The following is a 16,178-nucleotide window of genomic DNA, read 5'->3' on the forward strand; positions in this document are numbered from 1 at the left end:
AGAGTACTCTCTTCAGAGACAAGGAGAAAGGGGCAGGTGTCTCTCACTCTTTACCACATATGTTATGCTCATATATATGTGAGGAGTGTTGGGAGTCAAAGTTTAACATTAGTAACTCACCTACTGGAGGAGTACTGTAAATAGATATGGATCCTCACCTTGGTCCCTTGAAACAGTAAATAGTTGTTGGTATTTTACAATAAAAGGTTGTTTATTATGCACTATGCATACATACATCTTGTATCAGATGATTATAATTCTTATGGTAATCTCAGGAGTCATAATATAAAACAAAACTGTGAATATTTGAAATACCTCAACTATTTTCATAAGACATTCCTACTCTCACCATTACATTAGGATAGTCCTTTCCTAATCTCAACATATGTTTTTAGCCTCATAGTTATTGTACTTGTGCAAAGGTTATTAGACTTCTCTAACTATTTATATGTCAAGTCATGCAAGTATACCTGCATACCACAGCAATCAGACAATGGTTATTCAGTATGTCCCTAAATCAGTTCTTGTGTCTGCCTCACACAAATTCTCAGCACTCTTTATACCTCCTTTTCTAATGAATTTCTATGGAGGGATGAGGGGTAACTTCTGTGCAGTCTCATATCATGCAAAACACTAGCAATGCTTTTATAACATAAGGATAGACATGCAGGCAAATGTTGCCATTTTATTTCCCTTTCAAGCCTAATCTTTGAGAGGCCAGATAGCCTTACAGCTCCAAACACTGCACAGGCCAACTCGAAGATTACTGGCTATGATTTCATAGATCTTCTTAACACTGCATGTAGTCCTGTAGCTTTCTGCAGAACACAAAGTTGCAGTTACCCATTTTGTTAGCATAACTAGCGTCAACTTACAGTTCAGAAAATGTTGAAAATATTATGGCCATCTGGAAAGCACCGCAGCAACATATGACAATTACGTTTACTGTCACTTACTATTAGTTTCTTGGCACCACAATTCCGATGCATTCAAAAATTAATGACCAGGTGCTCCATTTTAGCACTTGACACTTTCGGCGTGGGGGCACAAGTAGACAAGGTTTACTTCTGAAATATTATGACACTTTAAATACCTTTACGCTGAATGTACAGGATTTGTTTTACTTTACAAATTAAATGGCCTTAATTACAGCTAAACAATTCTACAGAGTCTACAATGTTGCCAACACACAATTTCAGGTACACAACTGAATAAAAAAACACACAAAACTACAGAAAATCACAGCCCATTCTCATCCAGAGGTAAAAACCTCAAAGGTTGGTCTAGCTCTGATGCTATAAGTGTCTGCATCACCTTGGATGGTTTTTAAAGCATTTACATTGTTCTCTCATTCAAAAGATCATGGTTTTAGTATACAGAGTTGATGCAACAGCTCCTCAACCCAGCTGATGTTGATGGTTTTTGGGCAACTAGTTGGGGTGACTAAATGAATCCTTGGTAATCTCAGGCTCTCAAGATGTCCACAACTGAATCCCTCCCAACACAGCTACTCAGAGTGTTGCAGGCAGATCAAGCCAGTTCTTGCTGTCATGTGCTCTAGCTCCTTGTGCATTGTGGCACTGGTACACCTTTACATAACAAACAAACCATTTTGGTTGAGAATTTCTGATTTTATTTTTCCTTTTTAGGTATCACAAAACACTAACTCACCTCACAGTCTGCAGAAAGTCCTAGAGATAAACCGTTCAATGACTACTGTTGATTTTGATTCCTAGCTCCTTGCCAGGTTTCTTAATCAGGCGCTCCCCCTCATGGTCCAGTAGGAAAAAAAAATACACCATTGGTAAATGTAAAGAAAAAGTTAAAACACAAGTCCTGATGTGTGACTTTCTCATCATTTTTGAGTCTTCATTTCTTTTTAGTCCTTTGACCATACTGCTTTGTTCTGAATAATTTTTCCTTCTTCAGTTATTGATTGCGGTCCTTAACTTATAAGGGGGTAGGGCTGTTTCATCTTATTCCTGATGTGTTGGCATTTACCCCAAGTTATCTTTCAACACGAGTAACACTGAACTCAAACAGGGAAGGCAGAATAACCAAAATCAATCAATAAATACAAAATGTAAAGGTTTCTTTCAGGTCGCTGCACTGGTACTATCTGTGCCACTCTCCTTAGTGGTTTTATGGAAGAAGTCCCCTTGCACCCTGACACGCACCAGAAAAGCTACAGCCCGCACGAGTCATGGTGGAAGACATTACCCTCAACACAATGGAGAGCAGGACTCAGCACTGCAACTTCTCCTGAATTCTTCTGTTAATTTCATCCATAGCGTTGCTCCTTCCCAGCTCCACTGGTTCTATTTGTCTTTGGCCAAGAGAGAACAGTCAGGGAGATTGTACCCTTTTTCTGAAGGCAGTAATTTTCTCAAATCCTAAAGGTGCTTGGTTCAAGAATGATCTGTCAGTGGGATGGACATGCAGCTAGGTTGCGCCCTGGAGGGCCTAATTTAGGCAGATCCAGGAAATTGAGAAATGGTTGCAGGCAGTACATTTCAGAAGGGGATGGTCATCACAAATAGGAAAGTGAAACGTTTTCACTCTGGCAGGGAAATACAGATTAATAAAATCTACCAGCTGACAATCTTCCCCACCCAACAAACGGGTTTGGGAAGGAGGACAGTAAATGTGTAAATGAATTTTCCAAAGTCTAAAACACACATTATAAAATAAGCACAGGCATCAGAGCAGACCATCTTTGCATTGTTTAACAGCTCTCTGACACCAGACGTATGCCCTCATTATGATCCTGGTTGTCAATGTGGCGGTAGTACCGCAAACAGGCGGGTGGTACATACCGCCAAATTATGAGATTGGCAGGTTGGCTGCAACCAACACGCCACTTCACCACTCATACCGCCATGGCGGTATGAGCCACCAGGCCAGAGATGTCTACCTCCAGCCCGGTGGCTGAAATAGTACCGCCCTTTGCAGTATGAGCCTGCCTACCACCATGGTTTTCGTGGTGTTAGCAACGCCACAACATCCATGGTGGTAGGCCATACCGGTGACAGGGAATTCCTTGCCTGTCACCGGTAGGCGGCTCCTCCACCCCTCCCAACACTCACCTGATGCCCCCACCCCTCCTCCATTCAAAATCACCCCCCATACACACACTAACCCCGATACACAAACTAACCCCCTCCGGTCCACTCACTCACCCCTCCACCCCCTCTGATACATTCACACACACACCCCCACACAACTGACCCCACCCTCCACATCCACACATATCACCCCCGCACACACACACACACACACAAACACACACACACACACACACACACACACACACACACACATGAAGCGCCCATACACCCATTCACTTACACTGGCATACACACATTCCTACACATTGGCATACATGCCTACTTCCAGACATACTCACACACATTCTTACACACAATCACACTGACATGCAGACACGCACTCACTTCACCATTCTTACATGCATTCACTCACACGCATACACCACAACATACACACTCACATATTCATGAACACACTCAGACACACATGACACCCCCCTCCCCGCAACCCCCTTTCCCCGTCCCCTGTTGGACACCCGACTTACCTTGTCCGACGAGGAAGTACCCAGCAGGGAAGGGGAAGGGGCACTGCTACCGCCAGCAGAACAACGCCAGGCTGCATCATTGGTCATAATATGGCTGGCAGCGTTCTACTAGCATAGCGGTGCTGGTGTTAGCAACGCCAGGTTACTACCTTCCGCCACTATGAACATTGCCGTTGCTCATAATATGGGCGACAGATGATAGCCGCCGTGGCGGTATGTTGGCGGCAGTCACCGCTGTGGTAGGCGGTATTTACCGCCAATGTTCCAATGACGGCCATAGTGCCTGGGAAAGTACAATTGTGGCACCATTATTGAAGAAACCAATATCTTGATCACTCAGTCCTAACAAAATGTAGACCCATTTTCCTCTGAACCTACCTAGTAAATTATTAGAAATGTCTGCAGCGCTGGAGCTCTAGAACTTCTTCGAAAGCAAAAATCTTAGATTGTGCTCAGATGGGTTTCTGTCCCAGTCAAAGTATGGAACATGCTGTACTGTGTGCACTGATTATTTTTTTGCAAGGAAATTCAAGATGGCAGTATGGGATTTTTAAGTATGCTTGATTTGTCTGCTACCTTCAACACCAGTGACAATCAGATCATTCTGCAGAGGCTCCATGATATTGGTTTTCAAGATAAAGTATAACAGGCTTCCCATTTCTACTTAACAGATATGGGCATGTCTTCATCTGCACAGGGCCTAATTTGGGAACTTCCAAGGAGATATTCTGTGGCTTCTGTTTAATATTTACATGCAATGTCTCACCTCTTTGCTGCACTCCCTCTGAGTAAGATTGTACATACCCTGCAAACCCTTTCCGTGCCCGGACCACAGCCTGCCAAATCAGTGCATAAGGTGGCCAGCATCAACCGTGATAAGCTCCCTGCAGAACTTCAGGTTGCTGTAGTACTTCAGATACTGTTTCTTCAGCGAGTTTCTTTCTTGATTATCAGTTCCACATTAAAGTGGTTAATGACTTCATACAGCTGACTACTTGAGATCGTCTAAAATAAAAACCTAAAAAAATCTGCAGCCTACTTAAAGTTGCAAGTTGATTACATACTGCAATAAGAGAGCATACTGTTCCTTCATTATGCCGTATACATTGGCTGAGGGTTTGGAAATGCATTATTTTCAAATCTCTAACTACTGGCCACAAACTGATTTACTCCTCTTTTACTTTTGTGCCCTAGATTTATGTCCCATACAGCTCTGTAAGGTATGCAAACCAGTTTATTCTAAAGATCCCACCTTCACACAAAGCTCACTCTGGAGAAAAATATTTCCTGGACACTGCACTTAAGCTCTGGAACAGAATTCCTCCTTATCTTCATGTTCAATCCTCTATCACCATTTTCAAGAAATAGATTAAAAACTTGGCTCTGCAACTAATAAATCTTCTTTGCCTGTCTATGAGCCAGGAAGCTTTGACAGAAGTGCACATTATAAATATTTCATATCATATCTTACCATGAAAGGGCACTGTCTGAGGATGATGATATGAAGGTGTGTTTGGGCAGATGTGAGTTCAATATTAATAAGGAGTGTAAAGGGTGAATAAAAGTTAATTTATGGGATACTGGATGTAGGAAAGGGTCATCTTTCTAGCATAGTACCCCCATGTTTTGCCTGATATCAATGTGTTTAGACTGTAGTTCATTGGGATCCTGCTAATCAAGACCCCAGTGACTGTGCTCTCGCCTCTAAATTTGGTTGTCGGTAAACTTTTACACCCACAATTGGCATACTGGTGCACCCATGTAAGTGCCTAGAATATGGTACTTAGGTACCCAGGGCATTGGTACACCAGGGGATTCCCCTGGGCCGCAGCATATATTGTGTCACACATGGAAGCCTTTGCAAACTGTGTCTGCAGGCCTGCCATTGCAGCCTGCGTGAAATGGTGCATGCACCCTTTCACCACCTAACCTGGTCACTGCACTTAGACCCCTATGGTAGGCTCTTCAGCCCAAGGGCAGGGTGCGTGTCTACACATGTGAGGGTACCCCCTGCCTGAGTAGGATGTCCCTACAGACCCCAGGTCCATTCCTGGACTATAAGTGTGGGGAAGCCATGTTAAGGTATGTAGTGGACACTGGTCAACATGAGTAGCTCAACTACTTAATGGCTTCTCCGAACCTAGGCATGTTTAGCATCAAACATGTTGGAATCATGCAACTACATTGATTCCAGTGTTAGTTGCATGATACCATGTACTATCCTTCTTTAGAGGATGCCCCAGTTCTGCTTTTTCAGCCTTACAGGGTCTACTTGCCAGCCCAAACTGCTCCTGACCCAAGACACTGTTCTACCCCCCTCCTGGGGGCCCAGGCTCAGGCCAGAGAGGCAGACCAAATGATTTCCTGCAAGGGAGAGGTGTGACCACCTCTCCCTATGTATTAGGCATCTAAAGGTTAAGGTGGGGTGGCCCTTGAGTGCCACCAGACTGCTTTGAAGGGCACATTTGGTGACACCCTTGCATAATCTGTTTTGCATCAGTTCAAGAATCCCCGGTTCCTGCTCTGGCACAAAAAACTGCACAAAGGACAGGGGAGTGACCACCACCCTTTCCAGCTCCCCTCCTAGGGAGGTGCACAGAGCTCTGCCCCTTGATTCTGCCATCTTAGAAACAAGATGGGTAGAGGCCACTGGGAGAATCTGACTAGTTAGGCTAGGTAGACGACATCCCTCTGATAGGTGGGTCACTTCAGAGAGTGACCAAGCCCCTTGTAGGGTTACTTAAGGGCTCCCCTGTGGGTGGTTCCTCAGATTGATCCAGCAAGACTCTCCAAGGAACTCTGCAAAACATCTCTCTTCTGCTTCTGGCATCTGGAACCGCTGATGGTCTGCTTTGGAACCGGCACATGTCTGCTCCTGGTGGGAAGGCTCCCACTGCAACATTGTTTCTCTGAATCCTGAAAGAATTCTGCAACATCCTAGGCTATGCATCCTCCAAGGTCATAAGGACTCTACGAAGGAAACTCCCTTGGAGTGAAGGAGTCACTCTCCTGCAACCGTAGGCACCTCAAGACAACATCAACCGGCTGGTGGAGCCTGCTGTTCCATAATCATCAAAAGACCCTGCTTCACAGGTGGGGAGACTGTGGCTTGCTCTGCTTGTCTTCTGACCCACTTGGGAGACTGTGGGTCCTTGCTCCTGCCACTGGACTGGAACCCTTGTGCACTGTGACTGTTGCACTTGCCAAGGCTTATTGACTCTTTTTCCAAGAGATCTTCAGGTGCTAAGAAGCCCCGGCCTCTAGCATCCTGCAACTCAAATATCAGCCCCTGTCCTGCAATTCTGTGATGTGGGACTTCCATTATGTTGTGCTGGGGAGGCCTCCTTACGACTCCCTGTGTCCATCGGCTGTGGGTCAGTCGTGGAGGTTCCATCGACTGCTGCTGGCTTTCCTGCATGCAGACAGCCAGCCCTGACTGCAATCTGGGCGACCACTGAGGTACAGCTCGCAGGCAACTTCTGGGATCTTCTGCAGCTCCTGGACCCGACAGCTGGACTACTTCTGACGACTTGCAGGAACATCACCTCTAGGAGGGTGGGTATTGCCACCTGCACCACATGGGCACCTCCAAGGGTGCCGGACTCTGTCCCCTTCCTTTTCAGTTCTTCCACATCCAGTATCCATCCCTGGGTTCCACCGGCCTGGTCCACAGGTCGTGACAGCAGTTGGACAATCTGAGGCATCCACTGACTTCAGAGAGTCCCTTCTCCCCTCTGCACTGGGGTTCCCTGGTATAGGTAATCTGTCTTTTGGGTATCCTGGGCTGGGGGCTTTCTCCAATCTTACTCTTGTCCGCTGGTTTCCTAGGGGTCCACTGGGAAGGGTTCTGAATCGCACAAACTCCAACCACAACTATCCGAGTTAGACTGTTGGACGACTGCCTGGGTAAATACCTTGCACCTGGTCACTGGGGACACTATCCGTACTTACTTCTGGTGTTTATCTACCTCCAGCCCCTAGCTAAGAACCATACTTACCTTGGTTGGAGTCACTATTTCACATTCCACTTTCTAAGTATATGGGTTTGGCCCTACCACAGGGCCCTGTATATTGTATGCTATTTCTGTTGGTTATTTTGTGTATGCATTGTGTGTATATATCACCAGAGGGAGATATATCAATGCTAGTTTAGTAGTAGTGCTGTAATAAAGTATTCTTTATTATCACTTGTGTGGTTCTTTGAGTGAGTTACTGTCTGACAACTGTGGTTTTGCAAGTGCTTTATATTCCTCCTGCATAAGCTTTATCTGCTCGCCTCAGCTACCCCTAGAGATCTTTTGCTATCTGGACACCTATTCACTATCACTATGGGTTGCCTGGACTCAGTATAGGGTGTCACACCACAGGTATACATCATACACTGAGCTAGCCTCCTACACTGGACATATGTTGGCAGCACATAGCAGGGACTGTTATAAATGTACTGAGTATAGTGTCTTGGGCTTTAATGATGGGTGGCTAGATTAGAAGACTTCCATCATTTTATCAGTCTCCCACATCACTACTCACCAGGGCAGAAGTTAATGCCCCACCCATCCTGCCGTACAACTGCTGAAATAGTTTGCTTCTCTTATCTTAAAAGGAGTTGTTCTTTTTCCTGGATATAAGCGAGGGTCAGTAAATGCCCCTCCTAAATCTCTATCCCTTTTGGCTGTTCGTTCTGTAGAATTTTCAATGCCCTTCAACCTTTCCAAAAACAGACTTTTATCATATACGGGTGACTTTGCCAAGGGGGAATAGGGTCTAGGCATCAGAGACTCATCAAAAACAAAAGGACTGTTAGGGAGTCATGCACCTGCAACTTGATTCTCCGGGAGATAGCTGGGCTGTGGAAATAGTGTTTGCAGGGGCAAGCTTCAGGGATGGCAGGAAACTGGCCAGGCCACATAGATGGTGGTTACATCTATCCGGCTCTGCAACTGTTGCCCAGGACTGGCAAATCACTCTATCACCTGCCAATAACACCTTGGGTCCTCTTAGCTCCTTCCATATGCATGCAATGCAATATACCAACGTATTTATTTGAACAACTATGCATCAGATAAACCCCAAAAGGTCATGTCAATCCCCTTATCCCTCGTATACCTGCCCCCACCTACACCACTGTGAGCCTTCACTCTAGCCAGAGTATTGGATCCACCATCTTTTCTGACTGGAAGACTGCATTCAAGGGGAGGCGCGGAAGGAGCAGGCTTCCGAGGCTCAAAGGCTCCAACCAAAAGATGGGTAAAAAAAAGTTCACAGTGAAGAAAACTGAGCATGAGAGAAGGTAACAAGATTGTGCAGCAGCTACCAGTACAAATTTAATAGGGTTGTAGTGAGAGAGAAAAGGCCTAAAAGGCTTTCAGTAATGTGCCAGATCATGAGGTAATTGGATGTGGGGTCTAAATGAGGATTGTCGAAACTCAGGAGATTTCATGTACCTCCCTCATCCTATTTATTTCTTTACATTCTCTGTAGTGCATTGTCAGAGTACAACATGGCACGTGTTTTCCATGTAACAGTTGAGACTGATCTCTTCTACACTGAACAAGGTACAATTACAAGCATTATAATGAGTGGGCTCTGGAACAGGTATTCATAATGAATTCTTACTGAAGAACTTGATAAACTAGGAGATGCAAAGCTTATAGTGAGAGGAGGGCTTATAACAAGAAGGCGAGAATAGCTGTGGGGAGGCCAGGAGGAAGAAATAGAATCAGGAGAATTTGGGGAGAAAACATGACAGAATCATGGACAACATGAGGGACAGGAGGCAAGTCTTAGGCATCCATTTTAGACTTACCCATAAAGGTAATAGATATGCCTGGGCCAATTTATAAACGTTCCCATCTACCTTTACTTAGCTATCATGTTAAGACAAGTACACAGAATCATTTATTGTACTTTCAGCTGGTGTGACAGAATCACAAACACCAAATACAAACATATGCCTATATATAAGTTATTTACTTTCTCATGCGCTCACGCCCATTAATCATTAACAATATTTAAGCAAAGTAGATCTTTGTTGCGTTTGGGACAAAATCAAAGATTTAAGAGGATTTCAAATACCTCTTAACTGGTGGAAAAAATATGAGGTGGTTCGATGCAGCATTCCTGGCGTTGCAGGGGTAATGGGTTCAGGAGTATGGAAGAAGAAAAACTTTTTTGCAACATGGGTGAAACTCCTCTGTGTAAGTGTGACATCCTAGGACACAAGTGCTGCTTTATGGCTTTGTGAGAGTTTTAAAATGTTTTCCAACCTTGACGCCGCATTATTTCTGACTGGAAATCATATTCATATGATCAAGTGTCTCAAAATAAAGGCGTTCAACAATAATTAGCAACTGAGCAATAGCTTTTACAAGCTTAAAACAGTAAGTGAAACAAATGTTTGTATTACTAACTTTCTTTCACTCTGCAGTTCATCTTTTTTGTTTTTTACTTCATAATATTTTTTGTCCAGTTCCTCAACACGCGTTTTCACTTCGTTCAGATCTTGGTCCAGTTTCTAAAGTAAACACAAAAAAAGAAAATGTTACTTACCCAGTGGACATCTGTTCTTGGCATGCAGTGGTGTAGATTCACACGCTCTGCAAACTTCCGCCATCTTGTGTTGGGTTCGGAGTGCTACAAGTACTTTTTCTTCAAGAAGCATTTTGGAGTGCCGGGATTGAGTGGCTCCTCCCTCTCATTAATACTACGCATGGGCATTGAGTCCTTTGTTAGATTGGTTTCCAGCAGGCAGGTGAGAGAATGAGTATAGGAGAAGTACAGAGAAAGATCTCCATGCAAGAGTATGTACATATGTACAAATACATACAATTATAATGTACCTGAAATGGCCAGAGGCATCTGTGGAGGAGAGAGGGCGCATGTGAATCTAAAGCACTACATGCCACTAACAGATGTCTACTGGGTAAGAAACATTTTCCATTTGATGACATGTGTGGCTGTAGATACACATGCGCAGCCTACAATGTATAGCAGTCCATCCACAAAAGCAGTGGCTAGCCTGTGGGAGATGCAGTTCCCTGAAAAAGTGTCCTTAGGATGGCCTGTCCTACACTGCCTTTCTGAAGTGCTAGTACATCTACACAATAATGCTTTGTGAAAGTATATGGTGTAGACTAAGTAGCTGCTTTACAAATTTCAGCTAAAGAAATGTTTCCCATGAACGCCAGAGTGTGGAATGTGCTCTAACAGTTAGTGGCTGCTGTCTTTTTGCTTTAGGCATTTTTTGAGATTGGATTACCCCTGTACGGTACTGTAAAAGCTACAAAAAGCGGATTTGTTCTAAATTCTTTAGTCCTGTCAATGTAATACATGAGTGCACTTTTGACATTCAAAGTGTGGAGTGCTCTTTTTGTCACTGAGTCAAGCTGTGGAAAGAAAACCAGTAACTCAATGGCTTGATTGATGTGGAACTGAGAGACTACTTTTGGTAGGACCTTTGGATTTGTACAGAGGACCAACTTGTATTTGTATATTTGAAAGAAAGGTTCTTCTAAAGTTAATACCGGGAGCTCACTTACACGTCAGTGATGTAATAGCGACTAAAAAAGCCACTAAGAAAGGAACTGAATGAAGTGGCTCAAAAGGAGGGCCCATGAGACTAGTGAGTACCATACTAGGATTCGACTGGGGTAGTCTAAGTGAAATTTCTCTTTTACTTATTTCCACGAAGGCTTGAACAACCTGGATTCTGAACAGAGAAGTATGTTGTCTGTTTTGTAAATATGCAGCTATGTCTGCAAGAAGTAATCGGATCCAAATATAACCAAGTTTGCTTTTTGCAAGTGAAGCAAATAGCAAACAATATCTTGAACAGATGCTTTAATGGAGTCAGTTTTTTTGGACTGGCAGTAGAAAACAAAAAACATTTCCGTTTCGCTCAATCAATCAATCAATCAATCAATCAGTGATTTTTAAAGTGTGGCTAATCACTCATAGGGTCTCAAGGCGCTGTTTGTGGGCATGCTGCTCAAACAAAGAACCATGTCTTGCGGTCCTTCCTGAACTGCTTCAGTGATGCGTTTGGATGAGCTTGAGAGGTAGCATGTTCCATGTCCGGGCTGCGAGGTAGACCCTGCTTCTAGCAGGTAGGTTGCTTCCTCCTCACCTCCACTACTGCCAGCTGCCTTCCTCTTGATTTGCTATCCTTTGTTCTTTTCCCCGTGCATTTTTGCTTTTTTGATTGTCGTAGCTGCTGCGCCCCGCGGCCCCACCTCCCTCCCTCCTCGAGTCCCCTTCCTTCCTCTGTGGTTTCCCGCCTCGGAGCCGGGCTGCCCCACCACCCCCTACCCTTCCATTGGTCAAGCCACGCCCTCCTCCCAGCTGCCACTCCCTCCCACCTCTCCTCTGATGCCGGCTGCAGCGCGGTGAAGGCAGCGACCTCTGACCCTGCTTCTAGCAGGTAGGTCGCTTCCTCCTCACCTCCACTACTGACAGCTGCCTTCCTCTTGATTTGGTATCCTTTGTTCTTTTACCCGTGCATTTTTGCTTTTTTGATCGTCGTAGCCGCTGCACCCCCATGGCCCCGCCCCTTCCCTCCCTCCTCCTCGAGTCGCCTTCCTTCCCCTGTGGTTTCCCGCCTCTCCTCTTATGCCGGCCGCAGCGCAGATGCGCGCCAAAGGGAAGCCCGTCTGCACCAAGACCGCGCCAGACACCCCCCTGGCCAATACGCCCCGCGCCACCAATCACCATTACACTGCCGATGAACTCCACGCCCTCAATCCAGGACACTCCTATATCTGCTTCCAGTCCACACCGACGCGCACCAGAGGACTCTTCTCCTGCAAAGCCTGCAACTTCACCTGCAACCTAACCTCTGAACACCATATCAAAACAACAGACAGCCGCCTAAGATGCATCCTGCTCAACACCCGCTCCGTCCACAAACATGCAATTGAACTCTGGGACCTACTGACCACATACTCGCCCGACATCACATTCCTCACCGAAACCTGGATGAACTCAGCCTTGGAACCAGACATAGCCATAGCTATACCAGAAAACTACAAGATCACCAGAAGAGACTGCAGCAACAAACCAGGAGGAGGAATCGCTATAGTCCACAAAAACACCAGAAGAGTCTCCACCAACTCCGATGACCCCATCAAATCCGCCGAGCACCTCCACTTCAAAATCCACATCAACACCAACAACACACTCAGAGGAACACTGGTCTACAGACCCCAGTTCTGCGACATCGCCGACATCAGCTCCCAAGCCCTCGTCTCAACGGACTACATCCTCCTCGGCGACCTGAACTTCCACCTAGAAAATAACGATACCAACACCACCAACCTAATCGACAACCTTGCCAACCTCGGCCTCAAGCAACTCGCCACTTCACCCACACACTCCGCAGGCCACACACTCAATCCCATCTTCTCAGCCAGCAACCACGTCTCCTTCAGCCACAGCACCGAACTCTGCTGGACAGACCACCAATGCATTCACTTCTCCTACCAGAAACCAGTCACTCACCACCACTGCACAAAACCCCCCCCGACGCAACTGGAGCAAAATATCAATGGATCAACTGATCTCCACCCTCGCCCGGGCCCCACCCCCTGGGACCCCGGACCCAACACAGCCGCCACAAACCTGCATCGCTGGATAGAAGACTGCGCCAACACCCTCGCACCGCTAAAAAAAAAAAAAAAAAACACCCCCCAGAGAATCAAGGCCAGCTGGTTCACCCCAGACCTACAGGAATCCAAACGGCTATGTCGCAGAATGGAAAAAACCTGGCATCTTAACCTTACCAACTCCAACCACATCGCATTCAAGGATGCCCTACGCAAACATCACCAACTGATCCGCTCCACCAAAAGGACCCACTTCAAAAACTGCATTGACACCAACGCTCACAACAGCAAAGAGCTCTTCGGCATCATCAAAAAACTCTCCAACCCCAGGACCTGCTCCAACGAACCTCCGCCATCACAGAAGTTCTGCAACTCACTCGCAACCCACTTCCGTCAAAAGATAGAAGAAATCCACAACAGTTTCAACCCCCAGACCCACCAACTAACTAACTACAAACACCTACGAACCCAACGCTCCAAGCAACACCCACTTCCTCCACACCTGGACCCCCGTCAACATAGAAGACACCGCCAACACCATAGCCTCCATCCACTCCGGATCACCATTGAACAACTGCCCACACCATATCTTCAACAAAGCTAACACCATCATCGCTACCCATCTCTGTAAAACCATCAACAGCTCCTTCGAGTCAGCCACCTTCCCGGAGAGATGGAAGCACGCTGAAATCAACGCCCTGCTGAAGAAACCAAAGGCAGTCCTGGATGACTCCAAGAACTACCAGCCGATCTCTCCCCTTCCCGGCCAAGGTCATCGAAAAAATTGTGAACAGTCAACTATCCCGGTTCTTGGAGGACACGAGGTACTACACACCTCCCAATCTGGATTCCACAAAAACCACAGCACCGAGACCGCACTCATTGCCGCCACAGACGACATCAGGACCATGCTCGACGGAGGAAAAAAAACAGCACTCATCCTCCTGGACCTCTCCGCAGCTTTCGACATGGGTATGTCATCACACTCTCCGCACAAGCCTCCACAACGCTGGAATCCGCAACAAGGCACTGGATTGGATCTCGTCATTTCTCACAGGCAGAACCCAGAGAGTCCGCCTCCCACCGCTCCTGTCAGGCGCCTCTGGAATCACCTATGGCGTCCCCCAAGGATTTTCGCTCAGCCCCACACTCTTCCAACGTTTACATGGCCCCCCTCGCCAACATCGCACGAACCTACCACATCAACATAGTCTCTTACGCATACGACACTCCGCTCATCCTCTACCTCACGAAAGACCCTACAACTGCAAAGAACAATCTCCACAACGGACTTCAAGCCATCGCCAGCTGGATGGAATCAAGCCACCTCAAGTTAAACACAAGACAGAAATACTCATCTTTGGCACCAACCCTTCACCTTGGAACGACTCCTGGTGGCCCACCTCCCTATGATCCGCACCCTCACCCACCATCCATGCACACAACCTGGGCTTCATCTTGGATTCCACACTCAGCATGTTTCAGCAGGTCAATGCCATCTCCGTTTCCTGCTACAACACTCTCCGCTTGCTCCGCAAAATCGTACAGTGGATTCCTGTCAAAACCAGGAAACCTGTCACCCACGCCCTGGTCAGCAGCCTATTGGACTACGGAAACGCCCTATATGCAGGAATAACAAACAAACTCCAAACAAAGCTGCAAAGAATCCAGAACGCGTCCGCCCGCCTCATTCTAGATGTCCCACGCCACAACCACATCTCACCCCACCTCAGAGACCTACACTGGCTACCAGTATCAAAGAGGATCACCTTCAAAGTCCTCATCCATGCACACAAAGCCCTCCACAACACAGGTCCTGCCTACCTCAACGACAGACTGACCTTCCACACCCCCACCCGCAACCTTCGCTCTGCCAGCCTCGCCCTTGCCTACGTCCCCCGCATCCATCGCACCACCGCCGGAGAAAGATCCTTCTCTCACCTAGCCGCCACGACCTGGAACTCCGTACCGCTCCACCTCCGCCAGGAGGTTTGTTGCCGCTATATATCCCAGGGAAAGAACCTCCAGAGTAAGAGGTTGAGGCTTGTTTGTTTTGGGAGGTGTTTGGGTCAGAGGGTGTTGATATTTTATAACTTCCTCTGTTGGGCGATGAAAACACCCTGTATGTTTGGGACTGAAGAGCCCCATGGCCTTTGAGGTGTCTGTTTCTTTTGTTAATTTCTCAAGTGTGGAGTCAACTTGAGGTCCAAAGAGATACTCCTTGTCAAAGGTCATATTAAGAACCACATGTTGATCTTCTGACTAGAAGCTTGAGCATCAAAGCCATGCATGCCTCCTCAATAAGATGCTGGTGTTTATCCCACGTGCAACCATATTGACTGTATCTAATGCACACCAAATTGTATTGTTCGCCCCTCTGAAACAATCAGTTGGTTAAGGTTTCAGTGCTCATCTGGGAGATATCGTAGGAGCTCCTCCATCTAATCCCAGTGAGCCCGGTCGTGGCCTGTGAATTGACAATATGTCAATGATTTGCCACTTGTGCAGGCACTCTTGCCTGCTGCATCAAGCCTCTTGCTCTCCTTTTCTGGTGGAGAAGTCGCGCCAGTAGCCTGGCTGTTGGCCCTCTTTCTGGCAGTGGTAGCCACTATTGAAACTGATGTGACCTAAGACCTAATGAATAGTTGGTCGGAAGGTAAAGGCTTGTATTTCTTGTCCACCCTGGATGTTCTAATCCTAGAGCGGTCGGGCTCTTTAAAGATGTTGTCTGCGTGACGAAGCATCCCTCTGTGGGTGGTAGTGAGGGTATTAAACAAAAAGTCCTGCTTTACTAGGTCTTTCAGGAGCTCCATATTGTGATAATTGGCTGCCCTAGCAATGACCTGTTGGTAGCTAGTATTATTCTCTGGAGGACAGGGCTGTGCAGGATAGAAGTCTGGATCCGTGTTAGCAATAGGATCTGGTTCATAAGAGTCTCAACGGTTTGGGTCTTGATGTGTCTCCCCTAAGTATTCCCCTAAAACAAA

The 16,178-nt window shown here is 46.5% G+C and overlaps 1 protein-coding gene across 1 annotated transcript in view; it reads right to left on the bottom strand.

Moving 5' to 3' along the window:
* The window catches only part of SMC3 (structural maintenance of chromosomes 3), an 849,197-nt gene that overhangs the window by 621,953 nt on the left and 211,066 nt on the right, over positions 1-16,178 (bottom strand). The window contains exon 14 of the mRNA XM_069239408.1: positions 10,003-10,106. Within this exon, the coding sequence (XP_069095509.1) occupies positions 10,003-10,106 (104 nt within the window). The remainder of the gene's footprint in view (positions 1-10,002; positions 10,107-16,178) is intronic.

Source organism: Pleurodeles waltl, chromosome 6 (assembly GCF_031143425.1).
Source record: "Pleurodeles waltl isolate 20211129_DDA chromosome 6, aPleWal1.hap1.20221129, whole genome shotgun sequence".
NCBI classification, from domain to species: domain Eukaryota; kingdom Metazoa; phylum Chordata; class Amphibia; order Caudata; family Salamandridae; genus Pleurodeles; species Pleurodeles waltl.